We start from the raw sequence: 14,330 nt of genomic DNA, 5'->3' as shown, positions 1-14,330 counted from the left end.
ATGATAGATATAAATTGAGTGAATATCTAATAGAGTGAATACTCTACTACTACTGTCTGTCCTGCAGTGTGGACGGCCGGTGGCCACAGCAACATGTAATGAATGTGGACTTCCAGTTGGAGGGACCAATCACAACCCAGTGCCTGGATTCACTGCACAGCAAAGGTCTTAATGTCTGCAGCCTGCAGCTTTAAACATTATATTATGAGTGTTTCACTGACTGACTGTTCCTGTGTGTGTGTGTGTCCACAGTGTGAGCGATCAGACTCGGACCGGACACGTGTTGGGAGAGGCTCAGCAGCGCTCTGAGGCTCCGGAGAGACAGATGACGCTCGCTCAGTCCAGCGTCCTGAGGCTGCTCACACACCTCGCCATGCGGCAGGGCGCCACCGCCAACCTCAACGTGAGACCCACACACACCACATCACCACAACACCACACCACCACATCACCACATCACCACATCACCACACCACCACACCACCACACCACCACATCACCACACCACCACACCACCACAGCACCACAGCACCACACCACCACACCACCACACCACCACATCACCACACCACCACACCACCACATCACCACACCACCACACCACCACAGCACCACATCACCACATCACCACACCACCACACCACCACACCACCACATCACCACACCACCACACCACCACATCACCACACCACCACACCACCACATCACCACATCACCACACCACCACATCACCACACCACCACATCACCACATCACCACATCACCACACCACTTTCTGTTTGAACATAAAGCTTCATTAATGAATCTGGGAAGCTCTTCATGATATATTTAATGCATATATAATAACTCTGTGTACTCTGTGTGTGTGTGTTGCTGCTGCAGGGCATTGCAAACCTGATCCACCCGCGTCCTCGGGATGTCCTCGGCTTCCTGTGGAGACACCTGCTGCAGGACGTGCGTGTGCTGGGAAAGACGCTGGACCTGAACGTGGAGGACACAGCTGTCACGCTTCATCTGATCCTCCACAGATGCACAAGCTTCAATCCAGGTGAGACACTTCAGCTTCTGTCAGCATACTGTGGTTATTGTTCATGTAGAGAAACGGCTGGCTCAGTAATAATAATAATAATAATTATAATAATAATAATCAACAATTACTAAATAATAATAATAATAATAAAACTGTCTGCCTGTTGCAGGGTCCCGTGCAGTGAAGTCTGACCTGTCCTCCCGGCAGGCCCGGCAGCAGTGGGAGAAGCAGGTCTGTGCTGCTGTCATCAGCCCAGTGCTGCAGGTAAACAATAATAAATATGTATTTTATAAGTGAAGCATGCAGAAGTTTTGTCCCACAGCCTGATGAACTCTTGTTGTCCTCAGGATCTGCAGAAGAACCTGAGTGAGGCTCAGGAGAGGATCAGGGCTGATGACGGACTGGCTGGGAGTCCCCTGATAAAGGTCCTGTCCGGGGACCCGGGGACGATGCTGTCCCTTCCGTCCGACTGTCCCACGCAGCGCTCGTCCTTCTGGACGCTGCCAGAGATGATGACGCTGGAGCGCTTCTGTCAGCTGGTGGGAGAAGCACCAATACACAGCTCCTTACCGCTGCTGAATCTCTTCCTCCAGAAGGTACCCACACACCAGTCCTGGTCCTCACAGAGACCAGGGACCAGATCTGACATGTTTAAACCCTGGTCTGAGGTGTAGTGAAGACTGATTTGCCAGGAAACAGTTTTAGGTGTTTGTTGTTGTAATTCTCAGTTGCACCACTAGAGGCTGAAGTTCACCTCCTCATGTTCTAACAAACAAACAGCTTGTAGTTTTAATCTGTGCAGCCACTCTAAACATGTCACATTACCTACTAATCACAACATTTATCTTGTGTTTTCACCTGCTGTCGCTTTATTTTCACCTGTTCTTCAGTCAGAGAGAAAACAGTTTAGATGTCACCTGAATGATTCTTTTTATTTGCCTGTGAAACGCTGCAGCCACAGTGACTCTTCCGTTAAATTAGTCATCAGTTTATTGAGTCTTATTAATGGGGTCATATTAATGCACGCAGCATCACTTCATGTTATTATATATTTTATTAGTTCCTGACGTCAGGAACATGTCATGTTGACTGTGTGTGTGTGTGTGTGTGTGTGTGTGTGTGTGTGTGTGTGTGTGTGTGTGTGTGTGTGTGTGTGAACAGATCCACTGTGTGAGACAGCTGCATCACCTGCCGGAGCTCTCTGCTCTGCAGGCCGACCTGCTGAGGCTCAGCTCACACTCTGCAGCTCACACCATCACACAGCTGCTGGAGCGGATACCTGCAGGTACACACACACACACACACACACACACACACACACACACACACACACACACACACACAGAGCACCCCCTAAGCTGTCCTGTCCCCACAACAGGACCCCAGAAGAAGCTGCTGCAGCAGAGGGTGCAGAGGTTCCTGGCGGTGTGGAACAGCCTGAGAGCAGAAATCGCCAACAGCTGTGAGCTCCAGTCGTTCACCTTAATCTGATGGATGGAAGCTGCTAGGATGAAAAGCTAATTTTAAAAAAATCAATGTGTGTGTGTGTGTGTGTGTGTGTGTGTGTGTGTGTGTGTGTGTGCAGCAGCAGCAGGTGTAGATGATGGTGTGTGTGATCAGGAGCTGACAGTTGAGAGCTCCGCAGAGTTTCTGACTCCGAGTCGTCGTGGACCGGGATCCTGTCTCCGGACTCTGGTGGACTTCCTGTCTGAGACTCACAACAGCCTGGTGAGAGAGAGCCGCCGGGAGGACAGGTGAGTGCTGCTGCAAAGACTCACAGACTCACAGACTCAGACTCCTACAGAGACTCAGACTCAGCCTCTCTCGTCTGCTTTTCTGTCCCCAGTGACTACAGCATCCCCCTGGAGAGGGTCTCAGAGACCCAGCTGACCCTGTGCAGCCCGGAGTCAGAGCTGCTGCCTCTGGTTCTGTCTCACTGCCACTACACCTTAAAGAAGGGTGGAGAGACGGACATCAGCTACGACCTGCAGGGCATCCAGAGCCAGCTGGCCCGCCGCTTCCTGGCTGGAAAACCTCTGATCCAAGCGGTAAAAACTCAGACTCATTATCATCCAGCTGCATGCAGGTGATCCCACACAGTGTTCAACAGCCTTACTGTCTTCTCTAACCAACAGGACACGTCCAGGTTCCTGAACAGACAGCTGCAGGACTTCTCTGTGGTCCTACAGGAGGTCAGAGGGAAGATCCATCAGGTGAGAGACTCAGACTCCTGCAGAGACTCAGAGACTCAGACTCATGCCAAGACTCAGAGACTCAGACTCATACCGTGACTCAGACTCCTGCAGAGACTCAGAGACTCAGACTCAAGCCAAGACTCAGACTCCTGCAGAGACTCAGACTCCTGCAGAGACTCAGAGACTCAGACTCATGCCGAGACTCAGACTCCTGCAGAGACATGAGGAGGAACTTCACGGTGCCCAGGTTCATCTGGAACAGACTGATGCAGCATGTCAGAGGTCAAATTCCTCCCTCACAGTGTGTGTGTGTGTGTGTGTGTAGGGGCCTCTGAAGGGTTCTGTGTGTGGCTCCATGAGGACGGTGCTGCGCTCCTACACAGATGTGTGTGACGCTCTGTTCGTGGTGGAGATCGCTCTGCGTTTCCTTGGTAAAACAGGAGGAGACCCCCAGCACCTCCTCCTCACCTTCCTCACTAAATCTCTGCACATGGAGAAGCAGATCTCCAGCTCCGTAGCCAAGGTATGACACGTTACAGTAACCTCTACAGTCACCATTTCTCACATCCTTTAATTTCCATTCATTTCTCTAAAATATTAAAAATATGTGAGCAGACTAATGAACATAAGTGATGCCCTCCACCTCAGTGAACTAGTTGATTTTTTATGGTAAGTGTATGCAACATTAATGTGACAGTGTCACTGCAGACATGAAGCTCCCTGTGAGGGATGGAGCTTAAACTTGCAGGACTCTGATTTATTATTTTAACCCTGGTGTGTGTGTGTGTGTGTGTGTGTGTGTGTGGTGTGTGATGTGTGATATGTGATATGTGTGGTGTGTGTGTGTGTGTGTGTGTGTGTATGTGTCAGGGTCTGGGAGAGAGCAGACTGGAACACACCACGTTCACCTGGCAGCTCCTCACTTCCTGGAAGTCTGAGCTGATGCTGAGCAGGAAACAAGTACGTATTAAAGAGAAAAACAGATAATTATAATATGTGAAAATAAATATATTGAGCGTGTTAGAAAAAACTCTGTCTGAACTTTGGTTTTAATTAATCCAAGCTGCACTTGTTGGTAGAAGTCTTCTCTGAGCTTAACGTGAGTTGTTGTTGTTGTTGTTGTTTTTGTTGTTGTTGTTGTTGTTGTTGTTGCTCCATGAGCCCAAAGACTGAACATGGTGTGATAATAAAGTGTGTCTGCATGTCAGAAACTATAAGCAGCAAAATCAAGTATTTGATATATTTGACTTCATAAAAATCGTTGCAAAGATATGCATATATGTGCTGTGTCAAAACATATTTCATATGAAAAACATAAAATAAACACAATGTTGGTTTTGATTTTTCATGTGATCTAAAAAAGATCTGTTCCTATAGTTTGTCCATAGTAGATTTCAAGACTTTGGACCAATCAGAACAGATGTTGTTTTCATTCTAAATATTTATTTTGGGCAACAATGGGTGAAAACTTAAAACTCAAAAACCCATGATGGGCTCCGCTGCAGTGATTTCATAGTTTGTTCCTGCTGGCTGCAGGGACCCTGAACACCTCTCAGAGTCAGATGTTGTGGCTGTGATGGGTTCAGTGTGCTGCCTGACTCAGTAGAAGCTGAATGTGAGGATTCTCTGTGTGTTAGACTCTGATCTCTCTGTTCTCTGCTGCTCCAGGACCCGTTCCAGGACCTCCCCCCGGCCTTCCAGCAGAAGCTGTCTGAGGAGCAGAGCAGAGGCCTGAAGATCTTCCTCTCCAGCACCGACGTGGACACGTTCTCTCTGGAGCTGCACGAGATCCTGCTGCTGAAGACCAGCAGCACCCTGCAGGACAGATACCAGCCTCACTGGGAGTAAGTTCAGAGTCCTCCTGCAGCGAGAACACTTTACCAGTGGTGGAATGTAACTAAGTACATTTAATCAAGTACTGTACTTAAGTACAATTTAGAGGTACTTGTACTTTATTTGAGTATTTTCATTTTAAGTCACTTTATACTTCTACTCCACTAGATTTAGCTGACAGCTTTAGCTACTTTTTAGGTTGAGATTTAACATAAAAAACATGATACATTTTAAGTGAGTAGCTATTTTTTCATAAAAGAAACCTCTTAACAGTACATATATAACGCCTTTCTCTTTGTTATTATCAGTATTTTTATTATGTAGGTTTATTAGTATTTTTATGTAGTTTTATTGCCTGCTTTTTATGACTGCTTGTTTGATGGACTGAGCGTTTAATTGTTGATTTTGTAAGGTGACCATGAGTGTTTAGAAAGGCACCCTATTATTATTATTATTATTATTATTATTATTATTATTATTATATTAAGTCGTTAAAATGAGCCCTATCTTGCAAAAATTAAAATCCTGCTTACATAAATGCATCAATGCTAATAATACAATAATACATTTGGAATATATAAAACAATCTGAGTTTTCTACATTAAGAGTACTTTTACTTTTGATAATTTCAGTACATTTTGATGCTGATACTTTTGTACTTTTACTTAAGTAAGTTTTTAATACATGACTTTTACTTGTAGTGGAGTAATTCTGCAGTGTGGTATTAGTACTTTTACTGAAGTAAGGGATCTGAATACTTCTTCCACCACTGCACTTTACCATGTGTGAGTTTAGTTTCTGTTGGAGGTCGTGCACCAAATGGTTAAACATTTGCATTATTGATGTTATTCTGTAGTTTAAGCAGGGGGAGATGTAGTGTTTCCTGCAGGGTCAGGCTGTTGGAGTGAGCCTATTGTCAGTGTGAGATCAGCCCCCAGTCTGAAGGAATCCATTGATTCTAGACAGCTTTAATCAGAGCAAAGTGTGGAGGTCTCACCCCGACCCTCTGGGGATTATAGAGCCTTTTGACCTGCAGGACCGGAGAGTGACCCTGCAGGGACCATCTGTCAGGAGAGGAGGAGGAGGAGGAGGAGGAGGAGGAGGAGGAGGAGGAGAGGAGAGGAGAGGAGAGGAGAGGAGAGGAGAGGAGAGGAGAGGAGTCTTAATTGATGATTCACTCACCCTCAAGCCACACATAGAAAATCTTGTGAAGAAGCTGAGGTTAAAATTGGGTTTTTATTTTCGAAATAAATTGTGTTTTTCTTTTAATGTAAAAAAACGTCTTGCACTGCAACATTTTTATCTGTGTTGGATTACGGAGATCTTTTGTACATGAATGCTGCTGCTTCATGCTTCTTTGAGGTTCATTACTAACTGTAAGATGTCCACTCACCATTGTGAATTATACTCTCGGGTAGGATGGCCTTCTCTGGCCACTCGAAGGGCTAGTCATTGGTATACTTTCATCTATAAGGCAATATTGGGACTGCTGCCTTCGTACATTTGCAGCTTAATTACTGTGAAAAATGCAGGATCTTATTCTCTTCGTTCACAAGATCAGTTGTTGCTTTCTGTCCCTTATGCTCGTACTGAGTTGGGTAAAAGGGCATTTGTTTACTCTGCACCTTATGCATGGAATATGCTACAGAAAGAATGGAAATTAACTGAATTTGTTTCTTTGAGCACTTTTAAATCCAAACTAAGAGTTATTGAGGCCAATTCCATAACATGCACTTGTTTCTCATGATGTGTTTAAGGTCTGTGTGTTATGTAAATATGTAACTGTATTCTGTGTTTGCTGCCTCTTGGCCAGGGCTCCCTTGAAAAAGAGGTTCTTAATCTCAATGGGGTATTCCCTGGTTAAATAAAGGTTAAATAAAATTTAAAAAAAAATAGGAGAGGAGAGGAGAGGAGAGGAGAGGAGAGGAGAGGAGAGGAGAGGAGAGGAGAGGAGGAGCAGCAGCAGCTGGTCAGGGAGTGACATGCTCTGTGTGCAGTAATGTGTGCAGTAACAGTTGTTTCTCCTCCTGCTGTCTGCCTGCAGCATCAAGACCACCACAGAGACCCACATGGAGCAGAAGGAGGTGCAGCCTCTGCTGGGCCTGGAGTCTCTACCTGAGGACATCACGCTGGGACAGGGGCCGGCCGTGTGGAGGGCCGCCGTCACCTTCAGGAGGAGATAAATCATTTCTCCAGACTGATTCTGTGATATATTTCTCATTAATCAGTCCTGTGTGTTAGGGTAAAATATTTCTGTATATTCTGAGTGAAAGGTTTGTACAATCAGTGCCTTTAAAACAATCTGATTATTTATTATGTTTAATCTGTAGATGAGCAGGGACCAATTATTCAAATCACTAGAAATGTACTGGGACTTTGTTGAGTTTTTTTTTTTTTTTTTTTTTTACCAAACTCAGTGTCATCTTTTAAATCTCTTCTTAAAACTCACTTCTATAGAATTGCCTTTTATTGACCTTTTCCTTCTTTTACATTGTTTTATAAATTGTTTAAGTGTTTTATTTATGTGTTCTTAATTGCATTCTGTTTTCTTGTCAATCACCTTGTAGCTTTGTTTTGAAAGGTGCTATACAAATAAAATTATTATTAAAATTAGTATTATTTGTTATCATATTGTTATTATCATGTTATTATTATCATCATTATTATTATTATTATTATTTTAATTAAACTAAAAAACTTACTTCAGATTCAGTACACAGGTGATTTCCTGTAAAGTAAACTAAATGTAATATATTTATCAATTTACTTGTGCTAATAAATAAAGAAACATTAAATAAATCAAAGTGGTTTATAATAATAATAAAAGGAAGTGTGCTGTTATGTGAAAGGTTAGGTGAAATTCATTGTAAAAACCATTAAAATAAGTGTATTCTTTTATTAAGTAAATTGTGTTTATTGACATATTTTCATGTAAAAGTAAAACACACCTCCCTTTGCAAAGTCAACCAAACCGTTCCTCCAGCCACGCCCCCTGGAATCCTCACAGCAGACTGACAACTCCGCTCAGCCAATCAGAGGCGCGAACCCAGAGACATTATTTCTCCTCCTCCAATCAGAGACACCGAGGGGCGGCCCTCCCCGTGTTGTTCTCCAGCGCTGCTGGTGTTACGCGTTACTTGGTTCCCTGTTAGAGAGTGAACGGACACTTTCACTGTCAGGAGAATAAACAGCCGCGGAGCAGGAATGAAGCCTTCAGCCTCATAAAGTAAGTTATCACCGGTCAGTTACAGGTTCTGGAGCCTGCCAGGGCTCGGTGTGAACACGGTGAACACGGTAACTGTCAGCTGGAGGCGGTTTGACTGGACTTCTCCTGAAAACAGCCGTTATTAACGTGACCGAGCACAGATTAACCGTTACCGTTAGCTCCGCGACACTAGCACCTTTAAATCACTCTGAACATTAATAATCTATAAATTACTCTAACATTTATAATCTATAACGGTCAACGAGGTAACGGTACTCAGATTAACGGCAGTAACGGGTTTTAATATATAACCGTTAATAACCGTTAGCCGTTAGTTTCTGCTCCGGTGTTGTGTCCTTACTGGTTTCCGAACTAACTGGTGTCTGTACTGGTGTGTGCAGCTGTTTTCTGCCTCATTTTGCAAATTCGTCACATATTTAATAAACGTATACAGTCAATGAAAAACTTATAAGACCACCCTTGTTTACTCCTTGTTTTCTTGTTCATTTTAATGCATGGTACAACTAAAGGTACATTTGTTTGGACAAATATAATAATAACAACAAAAATATCTGATGAGAGTTTAATTGAAGAGCTGATATCTGGACATTTAACATGGTTTTATTGATAATGATTTTGGTTAGAATTAATATAAACATGGAAAATGTTTAGATATCAGCTCTTCAATTTAACTTGTATGAGCTATTTCTGTTGTTATTGTTATATTTGTCCAAACAAATGCACCTTTGGTTGTACCAGGCATTAAAATGAACAAGAAATGGAAGAAAACAAGGTTGTCTAATCATTTTTTGCATGACTGTAGAGGTGATGGTTCATGAATATTTTAAATTTTGTTGTAGTGAATTTGAATCCAGCTCTAACTGATCTTGCAAATATTATATTTGCATGCTTTCTTTTTATGTATAGGTGGCTGTGATGCACTGCTCACTTATACAACAATAATATCCACACAGCTGCACACAGACTAAGGGGAACCAGTAAGGACACAACACCGGTACCGATCATTAATGTCAATGTTATAACATCAGAGTCATCGGTACTGATGATTAATGTAAATAACATAAGAGACACTCTGCAGAGGTATAGGTGTAAACAAAGTGTTAATTTTAATCACACTGAGATGTGCAAGTATTTTATTACATTTTTATTTTAATTTATTATTTAATTTATTATTTTCTCATTTATTTACCATCAAAAAAGGCTAAATCATCATGTTTTTGAGCTGCAGAAATATTATCAGAAATCTTTAAAAAAATAATAATCGTAACAAAGAGAATAAATGTTAGTGCATAAATTGTAAATCATAAAATAAGTAATGTGATTTTAAATTAAAAGTTGGCACCTTCAAACTACTTATTTGTACCATTCTTTCAGTATACATATTTAATTAAATTACAAAAAAGCATATTAAATGTCTGGGTTTTTCATTAATATGATATTTCTGCTCCAGTTACTGCGGTCTAATGTAAATATTTAACTTAAATATGTGAGTCAGGACACATCTGCTGAGGTCTAGGTGTAAACAAAGTGTTAATATTAATCACAGAGATATGCAAGTATTTATTTATTTTATTTTATTTTATTTTATTATTTTATTTTATTCATTTTCTTATGTATGTACCATCAAATTTACACACAAAAAAGCTAAATCATCATGTGTTTGAGCCGTAGAATTATTATTAAAAATCTAAAAAATAATAATAACAACAAAGAGAATCAGGCATAAATTGTAAATCATAAAATAAATAATGTAATAAACAAATTACAAAACAATTAAAAGTCATGACACATCTGCTGAGGTCTCGGTGTAAATAAAGGTGCCCAACTGAGAGTTAATATTAATCACAGTGAGATGTGCAAGTATTTAATTACATTTGTATTGAATTTTATTATTTTCTCATTTATTCCCCATCAAATTTACACAAAAAAGCTGAATCATAATCTGTTTGAGCCATAGAAATATTATCAAATATCTAAAAAAAAAAAAAAAAAATCACAATTTAGAAAATGTATGTAAGTGCATAAATGGTAAATCATAAAATAAATAATGTAATTTAAATTAAATTAAATTATTTAAATTGCACCTTAAAGCTACTAATTTGTACAATTTTACCCTCCAGAGTTCTTCTTTTGCAGCCTTTAATCTCATATCTTTCAGTGTATATATTTAATTTCATTGCAAAAAGCATAAATAAATGGCTGGGGTTTTCATAAATCTGATATTTTTGCTCCAGTTAGTGCTGTGTCATACCTCATGATATTTTATCTGACCTGTTACGCTCCACTGTCTTGTTTCTGTGATGAGTAGATAACAGAGCCAACACACACCTGACTCAGTGAGAACAGCAGCTGCTATCAGTCTGCAGTAGTATTAATGTATGTCACAGCTCGGTTCATAGTCAACAAGACACACATAGAGCTGTTAACATGTATAACTGTAGCTGTACGTTCTGTCCTCTCGTGCTGCTGCAGTGACACACGGAGGGTTTGTTGTTTGTTTCCCTGGGAGACAAACAGTGAAGGAAAGAGGCTGTTAGTGACTTCCTCCTGTTGTTGTGGTTGTTAGGCTCAGTCCTCAGCAGACAGCCTGTGTGTGTGTGTGTAGAGGTGTGAATCTCCAGAGGCCTCATGATACCATATTATTATGATTTTAATCATTATGTGATTTGTTGAGTATTCCGATACAATATATTGAGATTTAACTGTTTAACTGCCTTTTTGTGTCCACAAAATTAAATTCAATCAAGAATTGTTTTGTCAAATCATAGAAAATTCTCAGTGTATTCATCTCACTTCAGTCTTTTTATTTGTCCACAATGAGAGTGAAACCCACAGACTGTGCAACAAAGTATTCAGTCAGACTGAACTGAACTGATATCAAACATGTATGGACGACAACAACTGCAGCATTTTATCAAACTTTCAAAAAAACCAAGCTTCACTTTTTTTGAATGAAACATAAAAAAGCTGAACTTTGCAGCATTTTTTCGTCAACTTCACGACACAATATCCTGATGCACATGGAGCCTATAGATTCCTTAGATATTCTAGTTTCAAATGATACCAGTATCTACAGTATATTCCTAACAGTGAGCCCAATACACCCTCCGAAAAAAAACCCTGCAAAAATACTGACGTATCACCCGCCGGCCTTCGGAACGCTTAATATGGACACTTGGCGGCATAAATCGATATAATATTGCCACGCAAAATATAGTGATACCATGCTGTAATGTGTGTGTGTGTTACAGCCAGGCCTGTTGGACTGTTCCAGGTGTTCAGAGGATGCATACGACACGCAGCCCTTCGTCCATCCCCTCAGGAGTCCCAGGAGACGCTCTGGACCTGAGCCTGTCGGGGTCCCAGCTCTCCATGTCCAGGAGGCCCAGGAGCGCCTCTCCTGGGAAATACTTCTCCCGCTCCGTGTCCGTGTCTGTGGCCAGCGACAGCAGAGGGAAACGCAACACGCTGGTGAGTCACGGCTCAGCGCCGCCACATAATGTGATCCAGCTGCAGGAACGAGCACACCAGGACCGGGACTCCTCCAGGTTCCTGTTCAGGATCCAGCTGGGAATGTTTGTAAAACTAATCTGAGATTCACTTTAAATCCACAGAGCGACGCCAGCTTCAGCAGCTCCCGCTCCATCAAGAACCTGAGGCGCTCCAACAGCACCACCCAGGTCAACCAGCAGGCCCACCGCAGGTACACACACACACACACACACACACACCTGCTGATGTAACAACACTGGAACTGTTTATTCTTGTAACTCATGTGGACCAGAAGTTTCCGCTCTTATTTTTCTGTGTCAAACCTATTTTCTTCACCCCTTATTGCTCACATTGACACACACACACACACACACACACACACACACACACACACACACACACTGCTGCAGAACGACATGTGCTGATACATGAACTCTGCAAAGCCTCGAGCACGACTCTGATGTTTCAGTCTGATCACATCACATGACCTTTACACAAACACACACATGTGTCTGAAACATGAAGGACGTGTTCCTGTAGACAGAGAGGAATGTGAGACAGTGTGTGTGTGTGTGTGTGTGTGTGTGTGAGCATGTGTGTGTGAGACAGTGCTCGGTCCCTGTATGTGAGTCTCAGCAGAGTGTCTCTAAGCAGCTGGCAGCCTGGAGCTCCATCCGTTTGGACAAAGGGATGATAAAGAGGAGGAGTGGGGCTGTTGGTGGGGTCGCGGGGTGCAGGGACTCTCTTTGTCCCAGGTTAGAGGGGGAGGGCCGGACCCAGGGGTCAGGTTACCCCCTACACCGGCAGCCATTGAAAAGAGAAGTGTGTGTGTAGATCTGCTGCTATTGTCCAGCAGCTGCCACCCTCTCCCCTCCTCTCTGCCTGTGAGGATGCAGAGCAGAAGGGCTTTAAATGTAAAGACAGTCTAAATACCAACAGTCCCCCCACAGAGTCCTAGTGGGTCACTCAGCACCCCCACCCTCCTCCTGCTCCTCCAGCAGAAACTAGAGGAATGTGGTGCCCCCCAATTGTGTTGTCAGATTGCTTTTCTCTGGGCCAGCTGGCTCCCCCCCCTCCCTCAAGACACACACACACACACACACACACACACACACACACACACACACACACACACACACACACACTTACACACAGATAGCAGGTCAGCCGGTCTGCTGCTGTTAGAGGAAGATTCGTGAGGCTTTGTGAGTCTGTGTGAGGCTGTGTGAGGCTGTGTGAGTCTGTGTGAGTCTGTGGTGGAGTTCCCCAGCAGACGTCAGCTGCTCCTGGTCCAGGCCTGGTGGGGAGAAGAGGAGGATGACTCCATCTCTGCAGCTGTTGTTCCAACATTTAATCACAAAGCTGCCACTAGAAGCGGCTGCAGGTTCTGATGTGTGTCAGTTATGAACACTGAGCCCAGAAGCTTTTATACACTTACAGAGAGAGACAGAGTTTAACAGGGCTGCACCAAATGTATATATTCTTTATACATCTGAAGCTTTGAATGTTTGTTTTCATATTGTATGGTGTCATCACTTTGAATAAAGTGACTCATCAGATGAATTAAGCGTGTTTATATAATTGTGATTCATGCTGCTTGTTTCTCTCTGTGTGCAGCGAGAAGAATTAGTTTTGATAAACACGTTTTATATTTGACCTTTTTTGAATGAATTTAGATTTTTGATTGACTTGATTTTGTTTCTGCACTTCCTGTTAATGTTGGGGACAGTCCTCAGCATCCACAACGTTAGAGAAAAGTAGAATAGTAATAACATTAATTCACCTGCAGCTGTGCAGAAATCCTGCTTCAACACAGAAGGAAATTCATTGAATAGGCAAACAATTAAAAATGAATATCTTATTTACTTATTTATTTATTCTTTTGGCATTGCCTCTTGTAAAAAATGCATAAATGTGGCAGGATGAATTGAATATGTGATGAAGCTGTTAATATTTGTAATTTCATAACCTGCAATAAAGTAATACATTTTTTTTTAAAAACACAGAAGGAACAGACATGAAACAAAGCTGTGCAGCATTTGAATGTTGAATTATAACGTAAAGTTAACCTGATGAACAGAGTATTGTGAAAGCTTTGTTGCTTGTGGCGACAGTTTGAGTTTGTGTTGCCACCGGTTACTCTTTGTTTAGAGCTCTGTATTGTCCTCAGTAACAGTAAGTGTGTGTGTGTGTGTCCCACAGTCAGGAGCAGAGCGAGGACTACCTGGCTCTGTTCGACAGCAGCTCTGATGGACGCAAGAAACTGGCGAGTCTCAGCAAAGCTTCACCGGACAGAACCACCTGGAACATCCTGGTACTTACCTACAGCTTCACATCATGCTCTGATGAACATGAACATTAGAAACAGTTTTAAATGTGTCAGATGTTAATGAGTCTCCTCCTGCAGGACGACCAGCCCAGAACCTTCCCTCCTCACTCCAGCTCCCTCAGCACCGGCAGCGTGGACTCTCCCACCGGCCCCAAGAGGAGAGAGACGGGCATCGCTCTGGCTGCTACCTTCACCGCCAACAACAGGTAACACACACACACACAC

General features: G+C 42.6%; 2 protein-coding genes across 2 annotated transcripts in view; both read left to right on the top strand.

The window, feature by feature from the left end:
• The window catches only part of rnf213b (ring finger protein 213b), a 32,136-nt gene extending 24,465 nt beyond the window's left edge, over window positions 1–7,671 (top strand). The window contains exons 52-65 of the mRNA XM_059325139.1: window positions 68–165; window positions 253–403; window positions 883–1,048; window positions 1,200–1,294; window positions 1,378–1,626; window positions 2,192–2,315; window positions 2,409–2,492; window positions 2,616–2,784; window positions 2,877–3,078; window positions 3,166–3,243; window positions 3,551–3,748; window positions 4,096–4,185; window positions 4,894–5,069; window positions 7,103–7,671. Of these exons, the coding sequence (XP_059181122.1) occupies window positions 68–165; window positions 253–403; window positions 883–1,048; window positions 1,200–1,294; window positions 1,378–1,626; window positions 2,192–2,315; window positions 2,409–2,492; window positions 2,616–2,784; window positions 2,877–3,078; window positions 3,166–3,243; window positions 3,551–3,748; window positions 4,096–4,185; window positions 4,894–5,069; window positions 7,103–7,241 (2,019 nt within the window). The 3' untranslated portion in view covers window positions 7,242–7,671. The remainder of the gene's footprint in view (window positions 1–67; window positions 166–252; window positions 404–882; window positions 1,049–1,199; window positions 1,295–1,377; window positions 1,627–2,191; window positions 2,316–2,408; window positions 2,493–2,615; window positions 2,785–2,876; window positions 3,079–3,165; window positions 3,244–3,550; window positions 3,749–4,095; window positions 4,186–4,893; window positions 5,070–7,102) is intronic.
• A 549-nt stretch (window positions 7,672–8,220) lies between these two features.
• cep131 (centrosomal protein 131) overlaps window positions 8,221–14,330 on the top strand; it is a 28,322-nt gene continuing 22,212 nt past the window's right edge. Inside the window, exons 1-5 of the mRNA XM_059325331.1 lie at window positions 8,221–8,284; window positions 11,536–11,755; window positions 11,899–11,987; window positions 13,979–14,090; window positions 14,184–14,311. Coding sequence (XP_059181314.1) covers window positions 11,570–11,755; window positions 11,899–11,987; window positions 13,979–14,090; window positions 14,184–14,311 — 515 coding nt within the window. The 5' untranslated portion in view covers window positions 8,221–8,284; window positions 11,536–11,569. The remainder of the gene's footprint in view (window positions 8,285–11,535; window positions 11,756–11,898; window positions 11,988–13,978; window positions 14,091–14,183; window positions 14,312–14,330) is intronic.

The sequence above is a fragment of the Centropristis striata genome, chromosome 21 (assembly GCF_030273125.1).
Source record: "Centropristis striata isolate RG_2023a ecotype Rhode Island chromosome 21, C.striata_1.0, whole genome shotgun sequence".
NCBI lineage: Eukaryota > Metazoa > Chordata > Actinopteri > Perciformes > Serranidae > Centropristis > Centropristis striata.
The sequence above is the reverse complement of the archived record's forward strand: the minus strand, read 5'-3'. Positions and strand labels throughout refer to the sequence as shown.